Source organism: Rhinolophus sinicus, linkage group LG11 (assembly GCF_036562045.2).
Source record: "Rhinolophus sinicus isolate RSC01 linkage group LG11, ASM3656204v1, whole genome shotgun sequence".
In the NCBI taxonomy this organism is placed as follows: domain Eukaryota; kingdom Metazoa; phylum Chordata; class Mammalia; order Chiroptera; family Rhinolophidae; genus Rhinolophus; species Rhinolophus sinicus.
In genome coordinates, this window is record NC_133760.1 from 5,661,022 (window position 1) to 5,681,353 (window position 20,332).

General features: G+C 47.3%; 1 protein-coding gene across 1 annotated transcript; it reads left to right on the forward strand.

Moving 5' to 3' along the window:
- The first annotated feature begins 1,827 nt into the window (after positions 1–1,827).
- On the forward strand, positions 1,828–15,039 carry TSKS (testis specific serine kinase substrate). The gene is made up of 11 exons (XM_019741470.2): positions 1,828–1,997; positions 2,391–2,616; positions 9,389–9,484; positions 9,692–9,775; positions 10,109–10,192; positions 10,752–11,044; positions 11,536–11,730; positions 12,148–12,321; positions 13,172–13,307; positions 14,403–14,527; positions 14,661–15,039. The coding sequence occupies exons 1-11, from the start codon at positions 1,828–1,830 to the stop codon at positions 14,815–14,817; spliced, it is 1,740 nt and encodes a 579-aa protein (XP_019597029.2). The 3' UTR covers positions 14,818–15,039.
- The last annotated feature ends 5,293 nt before the right edge of the window (positions 15,040–20,332 follow it).

Genomic DNA, 20,332 nt, shown 5'->3' on the forward strand with positions numbered 1-20,332 from the left:
ATGTTATTAACGATTGTTACCCCAATACATTTAATAAAACAAAAAATAAATGCAAATAAAATGTTTTAAATTTTGTTATAGAAATTTTCAAATATGTCCCAAAGCAGAGGGCATAATGCACCCCCGTATACCCAGCTCCCACCATGGTTAAGACAGACCTTTATTGTTTGATCCTATTACCCCTTCCATTTCACTTCCCCACACCCACGCATTGTTTTAAAAGCAAGCCCCCCTCATCATACCATGTCATCCGCATCACCCTGTTTCTTCCCCAGCATTTTATCAGGAAAATGTCTAAGTATTCAGAAAGTAAAAACAACCACACAGTGAACTCCCACATACACCCCCACCTCAATCATGCCATTAACATTTCACTCTATTGCACATTTGTCCATCTGGCCTTCCCTCCCTCCATCAACTCATTTTGTGTTTTTGATTCATTCACAGTAAGCTGTAGACATCAGTGCACTTCATCCTATGGTAGGTTGAATTGTGCCCCCCAGGACCTGTGAATGTGACCTTGTTTGGAAATAGGGTCTTTGTAGAAGATGAGGTTAAGATGAGGTCATCTGGGAGGACCCTGAGTCAATATGGCTGTGTCCTTAAAAGGGAGGAAACTTGGAAACAGGAATGACAGGGACAGACAGAAGACAAATATGAAGACATCCGGAGAAGACGGCCATCTGTAAGCCAAGGAATGCCTGAGGCTACCTGAAGCAAGGAGAGAGAGGCCTGCCACTGATTCTCCTTCACAGCCTCAGGAGGAACCAGCCCTGCTAGCACTTCCATCTTGGACTTCTGGCCTCCAGACTTGAGAGACAATACACTTCTGTGATTGAAGCCTCCACCCCCCCAGTCTGTGGCACTTTTTTACAACAGCCCCAGCAGACTGATACAAACCCAAATTCTTCAATGCCTACCATTAACTAGAGTTCCATGTTTGTTTAGATTCTGTTTGTGTGTTGTTTTTAACTTTTATTTATTTTTTAAGTGTGTTTTTCGAGGACCCATCAGATCCAAGTCAAGTAGTTGTTTCAATCTACTTGTGGAGGGCACAGCTCACAGTGGCCCATGTGGGGATCAAACCAGCAACCTTCTTGTTAAGAGCATCGTGCTTTAACCAACTGAGCTAACCGGCCACCCCTAGATTCTTTTTTTAATAGGCAAAATTCACATACAATAAAAGGCTTAAATCCCCAGTGCACAAATCAATGAGCTTCTACAATGCCCACACCACCATCACCCAGTTTTTATTCTCTTTATATTACCTGCCGACATCTGGTATTTTTGTGTGTTTCTGTCTATTGCCTGCCGGCCCTATCTCAGCCCCCCAGCCCCCATAGAATGTTAGAACCTCCAGGACTGGGGCTCCAGCCTCATTCACCACCATCTTCCAGATGCTGGGAAAGTGCCAAGTCCAGGGGATTGCATGAAGAATCAATTATGAATATGGGGGGCTGGGTGACCCCACAGTTAGCCTCAGGGAGAAGGAAGTTGGACCCCTCCCAAGAACCAGTGGTCTCATCCATTGTAAGTTCTAAACTAGAATGAATAACTCCATGAGGTTCTGAAGCTGAGGGACACATCCAGGAAGAAACAGAATCCTGGATGAGAAGGGTTCACTGAGACCACCCCCCCACTCCCCCCCCATGTGCTGAGCCAGCAGCACCTCCCCCTACCTCTGTACCCACCCCCCACTTAATGAGGCTCAGTGGTTGGGTCCTTTGTGAGGCAGGCTTGTGGGGACAGGAACTTTGAGGGTCAGTGGCCAGAGTAGGTGGAGCGTCTCAGAGGAAGGAGCCCCTGGGAGCAGGGCCCCCACACGCCATGGCTAGCGTGGTGGTGAAGACAATCTGGCAGTCCAAAGAGATCCATGAGGCTGGGGACCCCCCTGCGGGGGTCGAGAGCCGCTCCCAGCTGGTCCCTGAGGCTCCTGGGGGGGTGACCAGCCCAGCCAAGGGGAATGCGAAGAAAAAGAAGGCTGTGTCATTCCACGGGTGGGTTTGTCGCACTCTGTTGGGGACGGTCCTAATGCCCAGCACTGCCTCCAACAGAGCAGGAGTCCCACCGTGGGTGCTGGAGGAGGGGAGGGGGAGAAAAGGAGGGGACAGGGAAGGGGCAGGCAAGAGGGCAGTGGGGAAGGAGAAATAAAGAGAGGGGGAGGTATTGAGGTAGAAGGGAGCAGGGACCATGGGAGGGAGGTAAAAGTGGGGAAGGAAAAAATCAGAAGGGGGGACATTAAAAGAAGAAAGCAGGCAGCGGGGATGGAGAAGAAGAAAGGAGGTGGTAAGGTTGGAATCAGAGAGCAGCGGGTTGGAGACAGGGAGGCAGGAGGCACCGTGCCCCACTGAGGCTACATCCTGACCCTCCTGCCTGTCTCTCCTCCCTAGGGTGGAACCTCGGATGTCCCATGAGCCAATGCACTGGTGCCTGAACCTCAAACGGTCCTCGGCCTGCACCAATGTGTCCCTGCTCAACCTGGCCGCCATGGAGCCCACCGACTCCTCGGGGACAGACTCTACCACAGACGACAGCGGCCTGCTGGCACTGCCTGTGCCACCTGCCTCCCCCACCCCACCCTGGGCTCCAGATGACCCAGACATCACAGAAATACTGGTGAGGGGCACTTGGCTGGGGGGACGGTCCTCACCCTGGTGGTAGGCAAATACTGAGGAGTTGGGGGACGTGGTCATGTTCGTTCTGGTCACCCTTTAAAGCCCAGAGAAACTGCCTCCTTCTCCCCTAACAGCCAGCCATGAGTCTGCTCCATCCTTGGTAAATGACACCTGCTGCCGGGGAGTTGGTCTTTAGTTCATCCAGTCACTTTCCAATGTCTGGGGTGAGGCTGGGGTCACACGTAGGAGTCACACTAGGTCCCTGCCCGGGAGAAGCTCCTAGTCTAGTGGGGGCAACAGGCACAGACAGAGGTAATAAACTCCACAATGGAGGTAACACTGGGGATCCCAGAAAAGGACCCCTCAAAGTAGATGGCGGGTATTAAGGAAGGCTTCCTGAAGGAGGCAGGGTTGGAACTGGGCTTTGATGGATGAGGAGTTCTCTGAGGGGCTCAGCTAAGAATCTGGGGCAAAACTGGGAGGTGAGCAAGATCTAATGGAATTTACAGAATTTCTGACTGGGGCAGTGTACTACAGCTTGGTCCTTTAACTCCCCCATCAACCTGACCCCCTCCCAGCTTCTCCTGGGCCAGACAGACCCTGAACTGGGCTTGACATGGACACTAAGAATTACACTACCAATAACTATGGTCATAATTATGCTAATAAGATTCACTAGCATTTACTGAGCACTTTCTATGTTCTGGGAGCCTCAATTTCTTCATCTGTAAAATGGAAAGGCATGTGTTTCTAAAACACCTATGAGGTGCCGGACACTGATCTAGGAGCAGGAAAATAGCAGCACACAAGACAGAGTTCTGGATATAACTGTACCTACTTCATGAGGTTGTCATGACAATGCAGTGCAATTCATTCATGTAAAATGTTTAGCACCGTAGCCAGCTGTAAGCACAGAGTAAATGTTGGTGGTTGTTATCATTATTATTTGCCCCCATTTCACAGATGAAGATATTGACGCCCCAAAAGGTTAAAGAGCATACCCAAAGTCATAAAGCTTGTATGTAGTGGAGCCAAGCTTAGGAATCAGGGGTAGGGGGCACCCTGAATTGATGGGGGGAGTGAGGTCACTTGTGGAAGCCCTGGAAATGGAGGCCTTGGCCCAGCCGGCCAAGGTTAAGGAAGACTTTCCAGAAAAGGCAACACACAGGCTGGACCCCAAAGATAAGAAAGGTATTCCCCAGGCAGAAGACAGTGAAGGGTGTTCCAGCTAGGGGTTGAAAAGAACCCACATAAGGGGGCTAAATGCAAGTCTGTCCCTGTGGCTGGAGTGTGGCGTGTAAGAGAGTGGAGGCTGGAGAGGGGCAGGGTACAGGCCACACAGGCTGAGAAACGTCGTGTTCTTCTGAGGGCAATGTGGAGCCATGGAGAGTTCATGGGCAGGGGAGAGAGAGGAGTGACTTGGGGTATTGACCCCATTCCCATTTACTGAGCACCTACTATGTGCCAGGCACTGTGCCATGCCAGTATAGTGGGGATCTAACAATTTCCTCTCTTAGAAGTTCTGTAAGGGAAGTGGTGTCATTACTAGTTTAAAGATGAAAACAAAAACAATTGAGGTCTAGAGACGTGGAGTGACATCTGCAAGTTCAGAGAGCTTGTAAGAAGCAGGGCCAGGACTAGTGGGATTGACACTAAAGAAAAAGCCCTTTCCTTCCCAGGAAGACTCCTCTGGGGCTGGGTGGGAGACGTTTGAAGAGCAGAGAGAGGCAGGGAGTCCCAAGAGAAGGCTGAGCAAGGGTCCAGATGGAGAGAAGGGAACAGGGCAGAGAGAGTCCTGGCAGGATGGATGGCCCAGGAGACATCCCCTCCCCCAGCCAGAACAGTTTCCTCGCTGTTTGCGAGCATCACTCACACCGCACTTGCAGAGGTCTGCCTCCCATGAGCTATTTCTGAGTCACGTCCCCCCATGGACTGTGACGTCTGAGAAAGAGCCCTGGGTAGCTGGGATCAAGGCCTGATGCCACCACCAGCTCACTGTGGGGCTGCAGGGGAGTATCAATCTCTGTGGGGCTTCAGGTTCCTTCTCTGTGAAAGAAGTAATGATGGCCAACACCTCAAGGTGTGTGCAGGAGCAGTGAGAAAGTGGACAGTAAGAACATACAGGCACTCAGCACCTCAGCTACATCAGGAGAGAAAGCTGGAACAGGCAGAGAGGAGGGGGCAGAAACCCAGAGAGAGAGGAAGACAGAGATCCAGGGAGAGGGGCACAGAGACGCAGAGAGGGGGACAGGGACCCAGAGAGGGGAAAAGAGATCCAGAGAAGCAAGGGGCAGACACCAGAGAGAGAGGTAGGGTAGACAACTAGAGAGAGATTGGAGAACCAGGGGCCATGGAGATACTGGTGGAGAGAGTAACAAGTCCTAGATTGGACAGTCAGCGGGAGAATGGTGAAGCAGACAGCTTTGGCTTCTGTTTTAAGCTAGGACATCTGTATGAGGACAAAGGACGCAACTAAAAAAGTAGTATTGCTCTTTGGGCAGGTCTGTGAATCAAGGCAAAGATGGACAGGACAGGCTGTTTGACCTCTGCTTGGGACGTGTCCTGCTGTCTGCAGACCCCTGAGGCTGCTAAGAGAGTTTGGTTCTAAGCCCCTTCCTGGTAGATCCCATCCTGTCGCCCTTATTTTTACCAATAACAATGCTCACACTAATCACTGTGCTTGGATTCCTGATCATATCTGTTGACTCTCTGCACTGCCATCTGAGCAAGGTATCATCAGTCCCATTTTATGAAAAAGGAAACTGAGGCAAGCTTGGAGTGGGGATTTGGATTGCTAAGTGGGTGGCCAAGGAGGGCTGTGTCCCCAGGTCTCTGGCTCCCATCATGCTATTCATTTCTCAGCCAAGGGTGACAAGCTTTGCCTTCACCGCTCCACTCATCTGTGCTCAGCAAAGCTAAAACTCACCTCCAGGAATCCAGCTACCCTTTTTCAAAGAAATACTGACCCAGGGCCTTTCTGGTCCAGCTTGTGTTCTTCCCAACAGCAGTCCTGTGAATATAGCTAGTAGTCCCATCTCCATTTTACAGGTAGGGAAATAGAGGCAGAGAGGTGAAGTCCCCTCCCTGAGGTCCTACGGCTGGTAAATGGGAGAACTGAGTTGACCCCAGGACTTGCTTTCCTAGTTTCCCACAACAGCTATGCATGGGAAACCCAAGACCTTCAGGGTCTTCAGTTTAAAAGATCACTTTGTGTACTGGTTAGCTATTGCAGTGAAACAAATTATCCCCAAACTTACAACAACAAACCTGGAGTGGCCTAGCTGGCTGGTTCTGAATCAGGGTCTCTCATGAGGTTGCAGTCAAGATTTCTGCAGGGGCTACAGTCATCTGAAGGCTTGACAGGGGCTGGAGGTCATGCTTCCAAGATGGCGCACTCACACGGATCTTGGTTCCTGGCAACATGGGCCTTTCCATAAGTGGCTGCTTAAGACATGATGGCTATCATTCCCCAGAGTTAGAGAGAAAGCAGGAAGCCACAGTTCCTTTTATGAACTAGTCTCTTAAGTCACATACCATCACTGCTGCCTTATTTACTAAGTATGCATCACCAAATCCAGCCCACAATCAAGTGAGGGGAATAAGGTTCACATTTTAAAGGAGCATCAAGGATTGTACAGACATATTTTAAACCACCATAGTTTTGTGGGGGGGTTGGTAGATACCCTTCATCAGGATGAGGAAGTTCCCTTTTATTTCTATATTGTTGAGAGTGTTTTTATCCTGAAAGGGTGCTGGATTTTGTCAAATGTTTCTTCTGGATCAACACAATCATATTTTTTTCCCTTTTATTCTATTAATGATGTATTACATTGATTAACTTCTGTATGTTGAACCAACCTCGCATTCCTTGGATAAATCTTACTTTGTCATGGTATATAATCCTTTTTATATGCTGCTGTTTTTGTTGTTAGAATTTTGTTGAAGATTTTGTGACTGTGTTCCAAAGAGAGACTGGTCTGTAGTCTTATTTTCTTGTGATGTCTTTAGTTTTGGTATCAGGGTAATACTGGCCTCATGGAATGAGTTAGGAACTGTTCCCTCTGCTTCTATTTTTTGGGAAGAGATTGAGATGGATTGGTAGCAATTCTTTTTTAAATGATTAGTATAATGAACCAGCAAAGATTTGGGCTTTTTGGTATTTTGGTATTTGATTTGGTTTTTTGGGGGTTTTCTTTGTTGGAAGTGTTTTGATTACTAACTCAGTTCTTTTTACTTGTTATGGATCTATTCAGATGTTCTTCTTGACATCTGAAGTTCTTCCAAGTTCTTCTTGAGTCAGTTTTTGTAGTTTGAGTTTTCCTAAGAATGTTTCCATTTCATCTAGGTTATCAAATTTGATGGCATACAATTGTTCATAGTATTCCCTCATAATCCTTTCTTTCTGTAAGACTGGTAGTAATATCCTGACATCGGTAATTTGAGTCTTCTCTCTCATTTTTGTAGTCAGTCTAAAGATTTCTCAATTCTATTGATCTTTTTAAAAAACAAACTTCTCGTTTTGTTGATTTTATCTACTACTTTTCTATCCTCTATTTCATTTTTTTACCACTCTAATCTTTACTATTTCCTTCCTTCTGCTAGCTCTGGGTTTAGTATGCTTTTTTTTTTTTTTTTTTTTTTGGTTTGGTTTCTTATGGTAGAAGTTTAGGTTAGTAATTTTGAGTTCTTTCTTTTTTGATGTGGGTGTTTATGGTTACATTTCCCTCAAAGTATTGCTTTCCCTGCGTCCCATAAGTTTTGGAATGTTGTGTTTTCATTTTCCTGCATCCCAAAATATAATTTCTCTTGTGATTTTTTCTTCTACCCATTGGTTTATGAGTGTGTTGTTTAATTTCCATATTTTTGTGAGTGTCCCAAATTTCTTTCTGCCATTGATTTCTAAGTTCATTCTACTGAAGTCATCAAGGTCAGAAAACATACTTTGTAGCATCTCAATCCTTTTAAATTTATTGAGACTTGTTTTGAGAACATTTCATGTGCATTTGAGAATAATGTGTATTCTGCCGTTGTTATGTGGAATGTTCTATAGATGTTAGGTCTCGTTCAGTTATAGTGCCGTTCAAGTTTTCTGTCTCCTTGCTGATCTTATCTCTAGTTGTTCTATCCATCATTGAAAGTGAGGTATTGAAGTCTCAAAAAATTACTGTTGAATTGTGAATTTCTCCCTTCAATTCTGTCAGTTTTTGATTCATGTGTTTTGAAGTTCTGTTAGATGCATACATATTTATAATTGTTGTATATTCTCAATGACTTGACTCTTAACTGTTTTTTGCCAGTTTTTTCATTGCTTTTATAGAAGGGTGGAATTTGGGGGTTCCTGACTCCACCATTTTGCTGATGCCACCTTAATAAAATATTTCTTATTACATTTATTTTCCAGACCAATCATGTAAGAATTGTGTTGTTGTCTCCTTATTAAAATGGAGGAAACTTGTTCTCTCTTTCTCTTTGTGTATTAGTTCAGCAGCTGTGAAAGAAACCAAAGTAACAGGTTTGAGCAGGATAGTTTATTTCTCACATAAAAGCCTCAACAATTATAGCAGTTCTGCTCTTCAAATGCAGCAGGCTCCTACGTTCTGGTGGCTCAGCTATTCAGTCATAAGTTTAGCTGTTGTAACAAAAAGTCACAAAATATCATAGCTTAAACAAGATGGAAAATGCTATCTCGTGTGTGTAAAAGTCTTCATAAATGGTTGGAATCAGGTATGGCGGCTCCACAGTGTCGGACTTCAAGCTTCTTCTATCTTGTTGTGTCCTCCATCTCAGGGTCCAAAAGGGCCACTCTGCCTTTAGCTATCAATTTTGCATTCCAGCCAGTAGGGAGAAAGAAATGGGGACATTCTCCCTCCTTTCCTCTATTAAAGGCATGACTTGGAAATTGTCTACATTATTCCCACTCACATTCCAATGGCCATAACTTAGTCACATGGACATACTTGGCTGCAAGGAAGCCTGGGAAATGTCGTCTTTGGCTAGGGAGTTATGTGCTAGGCTAACTCTTCTGTAAATGTGGAAGAGATGAGAGCGGATCCTGCCACATGCATCTCTCCTAAGCCAGTTTGGTAGAAATCACAAAGCATTTTATGATGATAAAATGTAGTGAGGATGAGAGGCCATATGGTGCTAGGGTTTAAAACAAAGGCTCTGGGTTTAAATTCTAACAAGGTCACCTCATGTGTTGTATACTGGCAAGTACAAGGGGCATCCTCCCTCTGAGCCTCATTTGCCTCACTTGCAGAATAATCTCAAGAGGTGTGTCTGTGAGGAATAAAGAGAAAATGTGTTAAGTGGTTGGCCTGGTGCATAGTGAGTGCTTGTGTCTAGAAAGTAGGATGTGTTTAGACTTCTCCAGGTAGAGAAGAAAGAGCCTGGAGAGAAAGAAAGAGCATGTGTTTTAACAGTTTATCTTATTTATGTCTGTGGACCCCAAGGACATTTATCTCAGTGGTTGGTTGAGACCATCTTTCTTCCCCCACACGTCTAAGCGTTCCCTCCACCCCACCCCACCCCCCAACTCCCTCCTGGTCCTACTTATTTTTCTTCCCATCCATCAAGCAGAAAACATGTCCACCCCAGGTTTTACAGAGCAGGAATATCAAGAATCAGAAGGGTGCAGTCCTGGCTCAAAGTCACACAGCCACTCCAGGGCAGAAGCAAGGTGTAAAACAGGGCCTCCTCCCAGTTCTAGTTTTACTTTAGGTTGGGGTTTGTGCCCACACATCCATGACACTCCTGTCTCCCATTCTTCCCAGAGTGGGGTCAACAGTGGATTGATCCGTGCTAAAGACTCCATCACCAGCTTGAAGGAAAAGACCACCCGGGTTAATCAGCACGTGCAGACACTGCAGGTGTGAGGATCCCTCCTGCCCCAATACTTCCTCTTCTTCCAGGGTCACGTTGCCCACTTACAACCCTCCTCCAGCTCAATGCACCCATAGCCCAGTTGGGGAGGTACAGGCTCAAAAGGAAAAGTGACATTCCCAGGCCTAGCCTCTCTTCCCCACAGAGTGTCCCCTTGCAGCCCTGGCTAACCCCTCCTCCCTTCCATGTTCCAGAGTGAGTGTTCTGTGCTGAGCGAGAATCTAGAGAGAAGGCGACAAGAGGCAGAAGAACTGGAAGGGTACTGTAGTCAACTCAAGGTGAGCCACTGGGGTGTAGGAGTGGGCTGGGGAGAAGGCAGTGAATGCAGGAAGATGGTGGGAGGGAAAGTGGGGAGGAATGGTGTGGGTGAACATAAGAGAGGTGGGAGGAAGCGCAAAAGTAGCATGGGAGAGGTCCAAGGAGGAAGCCATCTCTTTAACCAAGGGAATCAGGCTCCTAAGGGGCAGACCAAAAGCAGAGGGCAAACATGGATAAGTAGATGTGTCTTATATTTGGGGTTGGATGGAGCCTGTATAGAAATAGAGAGGCAAGGGTTGGGACCCAGAACTGGAGTGGGAAGGCAGGGCCCCCGCCCTGGTGTTCTAACCCAGGAGAACTGCCGGATGGTGACCCGGTCAGTGGAAGATGCTGAAATAAAAACCAACGTCCTGAAGCAGAACTCTGCCCTGCTGGAGGTAAGGGGGTGGTCCCAGGATTTGGTAAGAGGATCAGCTACATGAGGTACTTGAGGTAGACTTCAGGGGGAACGTCCCTCCCTATCACCACCACCACCACACTGCCCCTTCATGTTCATGGTCATACTTATCTGTGCACAGTCACATTCAGGTCCCAGAGGGAGGGGACTTGTGTTGCACTTTGAGTGGGAATGCCCATCCTGCCCACATGCCCACTCATTTCCCAAGAAAATGTTGGAAAAGCTTTCTAAATAGAAGGGGCTGAAATTTGACACCTTGGAGGACTAGAGTTGGGGTGGAGGGCAGGATGGAGACACGGAGGCAGCATTAATAAGGATGTTAAAGTGAGTTGGACTCCACCTAGGCTTCAAATGGGACAAACATCTGCCGTAACAGCAAGTGCACTTAGACTCCAAGGCGGACTTCCCAATATCCTATCTCCCACATCCATTTACTTTCCAATCTCGGGGATTCATTGGGCGGATTTGGGGTGGGGGTGGAGGTGATTGTGGGAGGCAAGGGGCTGGACACAATAACCCTGCCCTCCTTCCCTGCCCAGGAGAAGCTGCGCTATCTCCAGCAGCAGCTTCAGGATGAGACACCACGGAGGCAGGAGGCCGAGCTGCACTTGCTGGAGCAGAAGCTGGAAGCGGGTCTCTCCAGGCAGGGTCCTGGTCCAGGCCCCGCCACCCAGCCCCCGGGCTGCTCTGACCCACCAGGAAACCCCAGTGAACCCCCACGATCATGTGGCCTGGCCATAGGCTGTCGGGGAATAGGGGCCCGGGCAGGGGAAGACCCCATCCTGAGCGAGCAGGAATTGCAGAAGGTCTCTACCGGCCTTGAGGAGCTGAGGTGAGTGGGATCTGGGGGTGGAGCCTGGAAGATCTTCGGGGACAGAGGGTGGAGCCTCGAAGAACCCGGGAGGGAGTATTCGGGCGGGAGGTGACCTGGAAGGACAGGACTTTGAGGAACTGAGTTTGAGTACAAGAGTGGTGGGAGGGAGGTCTGTTGAGGTGGGCGGGCTTTTTTGGGGGTTGGGAGAACAGGTCCTTGGAGGCTCCAAATAAAGGGGGCAGGGATGGTGTGAGCAGTGTCTTGAGGAGGCAGAGTCTGGAAGAACAGATGTGGGGGTGGAGGGCAGGATGAGGGGAAGGGCCAGGATACCTGATAAGGGGATAGAGGTGGGGTTCTAGGGGACATGGGAGGATTCCAAGAAATGAACAGGACTCTCGAATTTGGGGACTGGGTGGGTCCGGAGCCTTGGACGAGGTCTTGGCGGGGAAGGGCCGATGGAGGTGAGTCCAAACATAGCCCTGACCGATTCCTTACCTCGGCTCCTCCAGGAGAGAGGTGTCCTCGCTGACTGCCCGGTGGCATCAGCAGGAGGGGGCCGTGCAGGAGGCCCTGCGGCTGCTCGGGGGCCTAGGCGGCAGGCTCGACGGTTTCCTGGGCCAGTGGGAGCGAGCCCAGCGCGAGCAGGCGCAGACGGCGCGGGGACTGCAGGAGCTGCGGGGCCGAGCAGACGAGCTGTGCACCATGTAAGGGCCAAGGCACAGGGTAGGGCTGTGGGGGGCGGGGCCTGTGTGTGGACCAACCAATCAGCTGGGGCTCAGAGGTCGAGATCATATACTGACAGGAGAAAGCTCCAATTAGAGCATAGAGAAGAGCGTGCCATACCTAATAAGGATTGAGGGGCAGGGACAATTAGAGAATAGTTGTTCCATACCTTAAAAGGGCAAAGGGAGGAGCCAAATCGGATTAGGGAAAACCAATAGAGAACAAGGATGGGCATTCCAGACCTTAAAGCACAAGAGGGGCCAATCAGAGCAGAGAGGGGCAGGACATGTTGGAGTATCATAGACTAGCTGGAGACAGAGGTTCGGATCTGGGGCGCTACCTTGCTAGGACTCTTTAGAAGAGGCGATCTTGCAGCACTGGTTACTCTCATGCCTCAGGGTGGAGCGGTCAGCGGCGTCTGTGGCTTCACTGAGGAATGAACTGGAGGGGCTGGGCCCAGTGAAACCGATTCTGGAGGAGTTGGGGAAGCAATTTCAAAGCTCTAGAAGAGGGTCTGACCTCTCCATGAACTTGGATCGGGCCCCCCAAGGTTCCTGTGCCCGCTGTGCCAGGTAAGGGGGGGCCCAGGCCCGGCCTCCAGGTGCATTCTGGGTCAAAGCATTGAAGGAGATGGGGCATTGGCACAAAGGGAAGGGGGTGCATGTTGGGAGACAGGGCATCCCCATGCATGCAGTGTAGGATGGGCCAGTCCTGGTGCATTATGGGAGCCACATTTCTTCCCTCCCTAAAAGGTGGAGTCAGTGTCTTGTGGAATGCGAGAGACTTGATACATTTCAAGCAGCCTGGATTTCTTGTTTTGTTTTTTTTAATTAAAGTTTATTGGGGTGACAATTGTTAGTAAAGTTAATAGGTTTCAGGTGTACAATTCTGTGATACATCATCTATATGTCACATTGTGTGTTTACCACCCAGAGTCAGTTCTCCTTCCATCACCATATATTTGATCCCACATCCTGGATTTCTAGTGCATTGTGGGAAGAAGGTTGGGATGTAGTACTTGGTGGAACACTGGGTTTCTCAGTGCGTTGTGGGTAAGGTGAGATCTTGGTATATTGGAGAGCCAAGGAATACATTGCATGCTTGGGCCACATTAGGCAGAGGACTACCAATACAACGTGGGATCAGGTTTAACTAGTGCAGTATAGGAAATGTGAGTTTTTGATGAACTGAGGGCTATCTGGTGCCCTTTGGGAGTGGGAATCCCCAGGCACTGTGGGAATTCCCATGCTGTGGAAACCAACAGATATCTGATGCACTGTACGTTGGCCCTAGAGCATGGTGGGAATGTTGCATGGGTGCATAGTGGAAACAGGAACTAGGTGGAGGCTGAGCAGGTAGACATGGGGTATCCTGGGAATGTAGTACTAGGCCTCTTTCACCTGGTAACTACCCCTCCCCCAGCCAGGAGCAGCAGTTGTCCACGGAGTCCCTGCAGCTGCTGCTGGAACGAGCGCTGACCCCACTAGTGGATGAGGTGAAGCAGAGGGGCCTGGCTCCCGCCTGCCCCAGCTGCCAGAGGCTACACAAGAAGATTCTGGTACCAGGGACCATGGGCCACCATGCCCCACTTTTCTGTCAGGGCAGGGAGAGGGGAGGCCCGGGCACAATGTACTGCTAGTGTGTGGCAGGATGGGAAGAGCTGAGCTGTGGGCAGTAGGTGTTGGGGAAACACTGGTCTCTAATGCATTTAGGTGGGGGAAGTATAAGCAGTTTGGTGGTTGGTGACTCATAGGTCATTCATTATGGAGCTTTGGGTGATGGACTTTGGGCCCAAAGCATGATGGGGACACTGGATCTGGTGCATTGTGGGACACAGGAGATAGATACCAGTCTATAGCTTCATGGAATATAAGCCTGATTTTCTGTAGACCTTAAAAGAGGCCACACATTATATAGAATCATTGAGGTAAGATGGAACCCAGTGAATATAGGTCACAGTAAGCTAGTGCATTATGGGAAATGGAACCACAGGTCATCATGGGGCATTGCCCCACAGATTCAAACCCAATAGCTGATGGAACTTGAGGACCATGTACATTCTGAAATATAGAGACCTAATGTATTATGGGCTATTGGCCTAATGTATGATGGGATATAAGTCACAGTGGGCGAGGCAGTATGGGACATTGATGTGGTAGAGCTATGGGAGTAAGACATGATAGGACATGGGGCCTGGTACATTCTGGGATATAGGGAACCAGAGCACTAAGGACTACTATTATAACAGAGATGCTGGTCTACAGATAAGGAGATGTGAGGGCTTGTGAATTAGGGGATGTAGAAGATCACCATGTAATGGAATACTGGGCCCAGACAGATACAGTGCATGATGGTTCACAGGCATTTGGGGACAATATGATAGATGCTAATTTAGTGCTTGCTGGAGCATAGAAGGCCAGTGCATTAGGGGACAGACAGTGCGCCAGACACAGGTTTAGCACACAATTGGAATTTGGAAGACCAGTGTACTATGGGATGCTGGGGTCAGTCTCAGATTGGAGGCATGATGGGAATACCCTGGGTGAGGAACTCGGGCTGATGGGACCCTGCCCCTTGCCCTCCGCGATCCAGCTCCCCCTCCACCCCTAGCCCAGTCAGGCAAGCCCAGCCGCGCCTACACTCCTCTCCCCAGGAGCTGGAGCGCCAGGCCTTGGCCAAACACGTCAGGGCAGAGGCCCTGAGCTCCACCCTTCGGCTGGCCCAAGACAAAGCCTTGCGGGCCAAGAACCTGCTGCTGACGGAAAAGATGAAGCCGGAGTGAGGAAGGAGGCTGAGGGCATGGGAGGAGGGTGAGGTCTTCAGCACTGGGCCTAAGTCATCCCCTCCTTCCACTCCTGCCCTGTGGCATCTTACCCCACCAACACCAACTCCCCCCTATCTGTCATTACAGGGAGAAGGTGGCCGCTGTGGACTATCTACACTTGAAGATGTGCTCCCTCCATGATCAACTCAGCAGCCTGCCACTTGAGGGGTCCACAGGGACAATGGGGGGAGGTAGCAGTGGGGGAACTCCCCCAAAACGTGGGGGCCCAACCCCTGAGCAATAAAAGGCCCCTCATGCTGGCATGAATTCTGTCTCCTTGTTGACACCAAAAGATGGCTAGTAAATTGGATGCACACCATGCACCAGCCTCTGTGCCATGACTCAGCTGACAGGCTGTCTTGTTTTGAGAGTTGCTGCTAATGGTCCAGTTCTTTGAAAATGAAATAGGGGCTAGAAATAAGGTTCTGTGGTACAGTTTGGGCTGGTCAACCAACATTTTTTTTAGGATGATTTCTTACTAGATAAATATATTGTCTATGCTGTGTAAAAAATTATCCCCAAACTCAATCGCTTAAAACAATAAACAGGGCCGGCCCGGTGGCTCAGGCGGTTGGAGCTCCGTGCTCCTAACTCCGAAGGCTGTCGGTTCATTCCCACATGGGCCAGTGGGCTCTCAGCCACAAGGTTGCCGGTTCAACTCCTCGAGTCCTGCAAGGGATGGTGGGCAGAACCCCCTGCAACTAAGATTGAACACGGCACCTTGAGCTGAGCTGCCTCCCGGATGTCTCAGTTGGTTGGAGCGCGTCCTCTCAACTGCAAGGTTGCCAGTTCGACTCCCTCAAGGGATGGTAGGCTGCCACCCCCTGCAACTAGCAACGGCAACTGGACCTGGAGCTGAGCTGCGCCCTCCACAACTAAGACTGAAAGGACAACAACTTGACTTGGAAAAAAGTCCTGGAAGTACACACTGTTCCCCAATAAAGTCCTGTTCCCCTTCCCCAATAAAATCTTTTTAAAAAATGACTTCATTTAAAAAAAACAACAACAAACATATCTCACAATTTCTGAAGGTCAGGAATCTGGGCGTAGCTTAGTGAGATGGTTCTGGCTCAGGGTTCTCATGAGTTTGTGGTCAAGATGTCAGCTGAGGCTGCACTCATCTGAAGGCTTGACTGGGGATGAAGGTTGCACTTCTAAGATGGTACACCCACAGGGCTCTTAGTTGAAGGCCCCAGTTGCTTGCTGTCTGTTGGCTGGAGGTCTTGGCTTCTCATGGAAGTTAATTTCTCGCACAGCAAGCAGCCTGAGAGAGAACACTACCTTGGATGACCAAGTCTCTCAAGTTGTATACTATCATTTCCCCTTTTTATATTTCTTAGAACTGACTCACAAAGTCTAGATCTTACTCAAGGAGTGCATCAAAGAAGTTGCAGACATATTGTGAAAAGAATGTCAAGTTGTGGACATATTTTAAACCACCGCAGTCATGCTATTTTTAAGCTTTTAATCAAAGTATCATATAACCAGAAAAGCTCACAAATTTAAAGCTGCATGAATTATTATGAAGTGGACATGTTCATGTAACCACCAAGATTTAGATACTTCACCTTACCAGAACCCCCAAATCTCTGATGTCCCCTCCCAATCACTACTCTTCTAGCCCAAAGGTAACTCCCATTCTAACACCATTGTAATAAGGGGGGGGGGGGAATTAATATAAGGACAGGGAAAAAAATAAAAGTATCATTATTCTGGAGTGGCATAATTATGCATATAGAGAATCATAAAGAACCCAACAGAACCTATAAATTATTTAAAAATCAGTGAGTTTGCAAGGAAACTGAATAAAAAGTGAACATCAAAATATACTTTTATTTCTGTATGCCAGTGATAAAAAGAAAATGATGGGGCGGGGGGAAGGTACTATTTCTAAGTAGCATAAGACTGAAAAATTTCCAGGAATATAGTGAAGACATGCCATTCCCTCTACAGAAAACTTTAAACCACTATTGAGAGAAGTTAAAGACCTTAATAAATGGGAGGGTTATACCATATACATGGTTTATAAGATATTATAAAGATGTTACTTCTCCCCAATTGAGTTATAGATTCAAGGCTCGCAGATTTGAGGGGTGGCCAGATGTTTCAGTTGGTTAGAGCGTGAGCTCTGAACAACAGGGTTGCCAGTTCGATTCCCACATGAGCCAGAGGGCTGCAAATGCGCCCTCCACAACTAGATTGAAGACAACAAGCTGCTGGAGGGGTGGCCGGATGGCTCAGTTGGTTAGAGCGCAAGCTCTCAACAAGGTTGCCGGTTCAATTCCCTCATGGGATGGTGGGCTGCACCCCCTGCAACTAAAGATTGAAAATGGCGACTGGACTTGGAGCTGAGCTGCGTCCTCCACAACTAGATTGAAAGACAACGACTTGGACATGATGGGCCCTGGAGAAACACAATGTCCCCCAATATTCCCCAATAAAATTTACTTTAAAAGAACTCACAGATTTTAGATTTATTAATATGGCTTCATTTGTATGCTCAAGGTGATGAGGACTTGGGAGGGGGGATCTTAAAACCCCTGAGGGAATGAAAAATCATTCTCATTTTACAGAGCGCTATGGACCGTATGTTTGTGTCCACCCAAAATTCATGTGTTGAAACCCTAATCCCCAGGGTGATGGTAACTGGAAATAGGGCTATTGGGAGGTAATGAGGTTTAGATGAGGTCACGAGAATGGGGCTCCAACATGTGATTAGTGCCCTCATAATAAGAGACACAATCTCTCTCTCTCTTCCCCACCATGTGAGGATACAGCAAGAAAGCAACCATCTGCAAGCAGGAAGCAGACACCAAGTCTGCCAGCACTTTGATCTTGGACTTCCCAGCCTCCAGACCAGTGAGAAATAAATGTTTGTTGTTTAAGTGGCCTGCTCTATAATATTTTGTAATAGCAGGGGCTGAGGCCACCTAATGGAAGCAGAAACCACAGCAAGTCTTATCTAGTAAGAGCTGTGGCCACTTCCAGAGAATCACCCTGAAGCAGAAGAGAGGGAGTGGAAGATACCCTGTCATCTCCCTCACCACATCATTCCGTCTCCTGCCCATGCCTCAGAAGAAGCCTCTGAATGCCACTGTCCTTGTTACGACCATAATGGTCAATTGCAGCAGGCGTTTGATCCCCCAAGTCACTCACTTCAGATGGGCCCTCATCAGTCAATACCAATGATAATACATGATTAACCACGATGTCAGTGCATACTGTGGATTACTAGCATCCCATTTCACGATGTCAAGGAGCTCATCACTGTGTCTGATCCCTAAAAACCAACTAAACCATTCCCCAAACGCTGTCTTTGAGAATCTGCTTCAGATTGCAAATAATTGGTGTCAGTCAAGCTACACTGAAGAGACAAAAATCACACCAGTTCTTTTAACAGAGATGATTTCATACAAAGAAACGTTTCAGTAGTTCCCGCCCCCTTATCCAGTTACATTTTCCAGTTTCAGTTACCAGCAGTCAACCATAGTCTGAAAATACTAAATGGAAAATTCCAGAAATAAACAATTCTTGTTTTAAATTGGGCACCATTCCAACTATCTGTGAATGAAATCTCATGCAGCCCAGCTCAGTCCTGATTGGGCCACGACTCATCACTTTGTCCAGCGTCTCCACACTATATACATGCCCCATCCATTAGTCACTTAGTAACTGTCTCCGTTATCAGATTGACTGTGGCAGTATCACAGTGCTTGTGTTCCAGAAACCCTTATTTTATTTAATGGCTCAAAGCCATTCACATTACTTTCATTATGGTATATTGCCCTATTTGTCTATTTTACTATTAGTTATTGTTAGTATCTTACTGTTGCTAATTTATTAATTAAACTTTATCATAGGTATGTACGTATAGGAAAAAATTAATATATATAGGGTTCGGTACTATCTGGGGTTTCAGGCATCCATTGGGTGTCTTGGAACTTATCCCCTGTGGATAAGTGTGGGCTGCTGTACTTAGGCATAAAGCTGCTTACTAGGTAACCATGGTATCATGGTGGGAATCACTACAGGAAGCAGCTACCACCCCTGGGCAGGAAAAACAAAAGATGAAGTTTAGAATCATTGAAACTAAATGCTTGGATGAGGGGCCCACTGGAGATGAAACCCAATAAGTAGGGGGCATTGCTCAGTTGGCCCGGGTGTGTCTGAACTCAAAGGCCCACCAGGCACTGGAACTTTCTCAGGAAGGGTGCTGGTTGGTGAAGTGGTGCTGACATATCTGAGGGTATGCAAGATTTGGAAAAACTGCAAACTAGACTTGCCAGCTGCTACAGGAAGGAACTGCCTCTGCCGGGGTGAAGCAGCGCTGGTGATACTGATGAAAACAAGAAACTGACCGGAAATAAGCAAACAGAAAGGAGTGAGTCCCTTTCGCTTCCTCCTGTTGTCTGCAGTTCCTTTGGTGCCCCCTACTGGCGGCGTCTAGCACAGCCGGTGGGCAAAGCGGAAGTGTGGTTTTCAGAGTCCCAATCTCAGATTCACAAAGCCCAGTTTAGGACAGTGGATTTGAAACCAAGCGATAATAGCTTAATAACTGGCACACTTAACAGTACAGCGTGCCAAGGACCAGCGACGATGAGTAACCCAATTCTGTACCCATAAGGCCCAAGTATATTTTTAAAAGACTACTTGAATACACGAAAGATTATTTTCCTGGATAGTTAGTCTGAATTCTGTGCTGCTAAGTCTATCCAAATTACATCGTGGTTTTAATGCAAATTTAATCAAAATCCCAATGAGTTGTTGTTTTTAAGGATTTAATCCAATTATTCTAAAAGTCTTCTGAAGAAATACATATATGAGAGAAGGAAAGATTTCTTTTCCTATAGAAAATAAGATGGGTCTAAAACCAATAGATTAAAATTTAAGGTAACACTAATCAGTATGGTCCTGAAAAAAAGATTTTAAAAATTACAAACATTAAAACTTCGTATCTAATAATATTTGACAACCACAGTTCTGACAATTAAGTTTGTGAACTTGTTGCTGACAATTAAGTTGTTGAACAATGTTGTTAACCTTTTTTGTTATCTGAGGGATTATTGGGTATGAATTTGTACCAACTGGACAAACGGTTAACCAAGTTTACTATTTGGAAGTTCTGAAAAGGCTGCGTGAAAAAGTTAAGACGGCCTGAACTTTTCACCAACAATTAATGGCTATTGCATCACGACAATGCACCAGCTCACATGGCACCGTCTGTGAGGGAGTTTTTAGCCAGTAAACAAATAACTGTATTGGAACACACTCCCTACTCACCTGATCTTACCCCCAATGACTTCTTTCTTTACCCGAAGATAAACATTGAAAGGAAGATATTTTGATGACATTCAGGACATCAACGGTAATACGACCACAGCTCTCCGATGGCCATTCCAATAAAGTTCCAAAACTGCTTTGAAGGATGGACTAGGCACTGGCATCAGTGCATAGCTTCCCAAAGGGAGTACTTTGAAGGTGACCGTAGTGATATTCAGCAATGAGGTATGTAGCACTTGTTCTATGATGAGTTCACGAACTTAATTGTCAGAATTCATGTCATCATAAAGCAACTAATAGTAAAATTATTCTAAACATTATTTTGGGGATTGAAAGTGTACAATTCAGTGGCATTAATTACATTTGTAATGTTGTATAACCATTGCTATCTATTTCCAGAACTTTTTTTTTTAAAGATTTTATTGGGGAAGGGGAACAGGACTTTATTGGGGAACAGTGTGTACTTCCAGGCCTTTTTT

Excerpts from the sequence above, each read along its gene's own strand:
- TSKS (XM_019741470.2), top strand. The coding sequence starts at position 1,828 with ATGGCTAGCGTGGTGGTGAAGACAATCTGGCAGTCCAAAGAGATCCAT. Across the intron at positions 11,731-12,147 it reads GCAGACGAGCTGTGCACCAT|GGTGGAGCGGTCAGCGGCGT; the intron begins GTAAGGGCCAAG and ends CTCATGCCTCAG. Across the intron at positions 13,308-14,402 it reads GGCTACACAAGAAGATTCTG|GAGCTGGAGCGCCAGGCCTT; the intron begins GTACCAGGGACC and ends TCCTCTCCCCAG.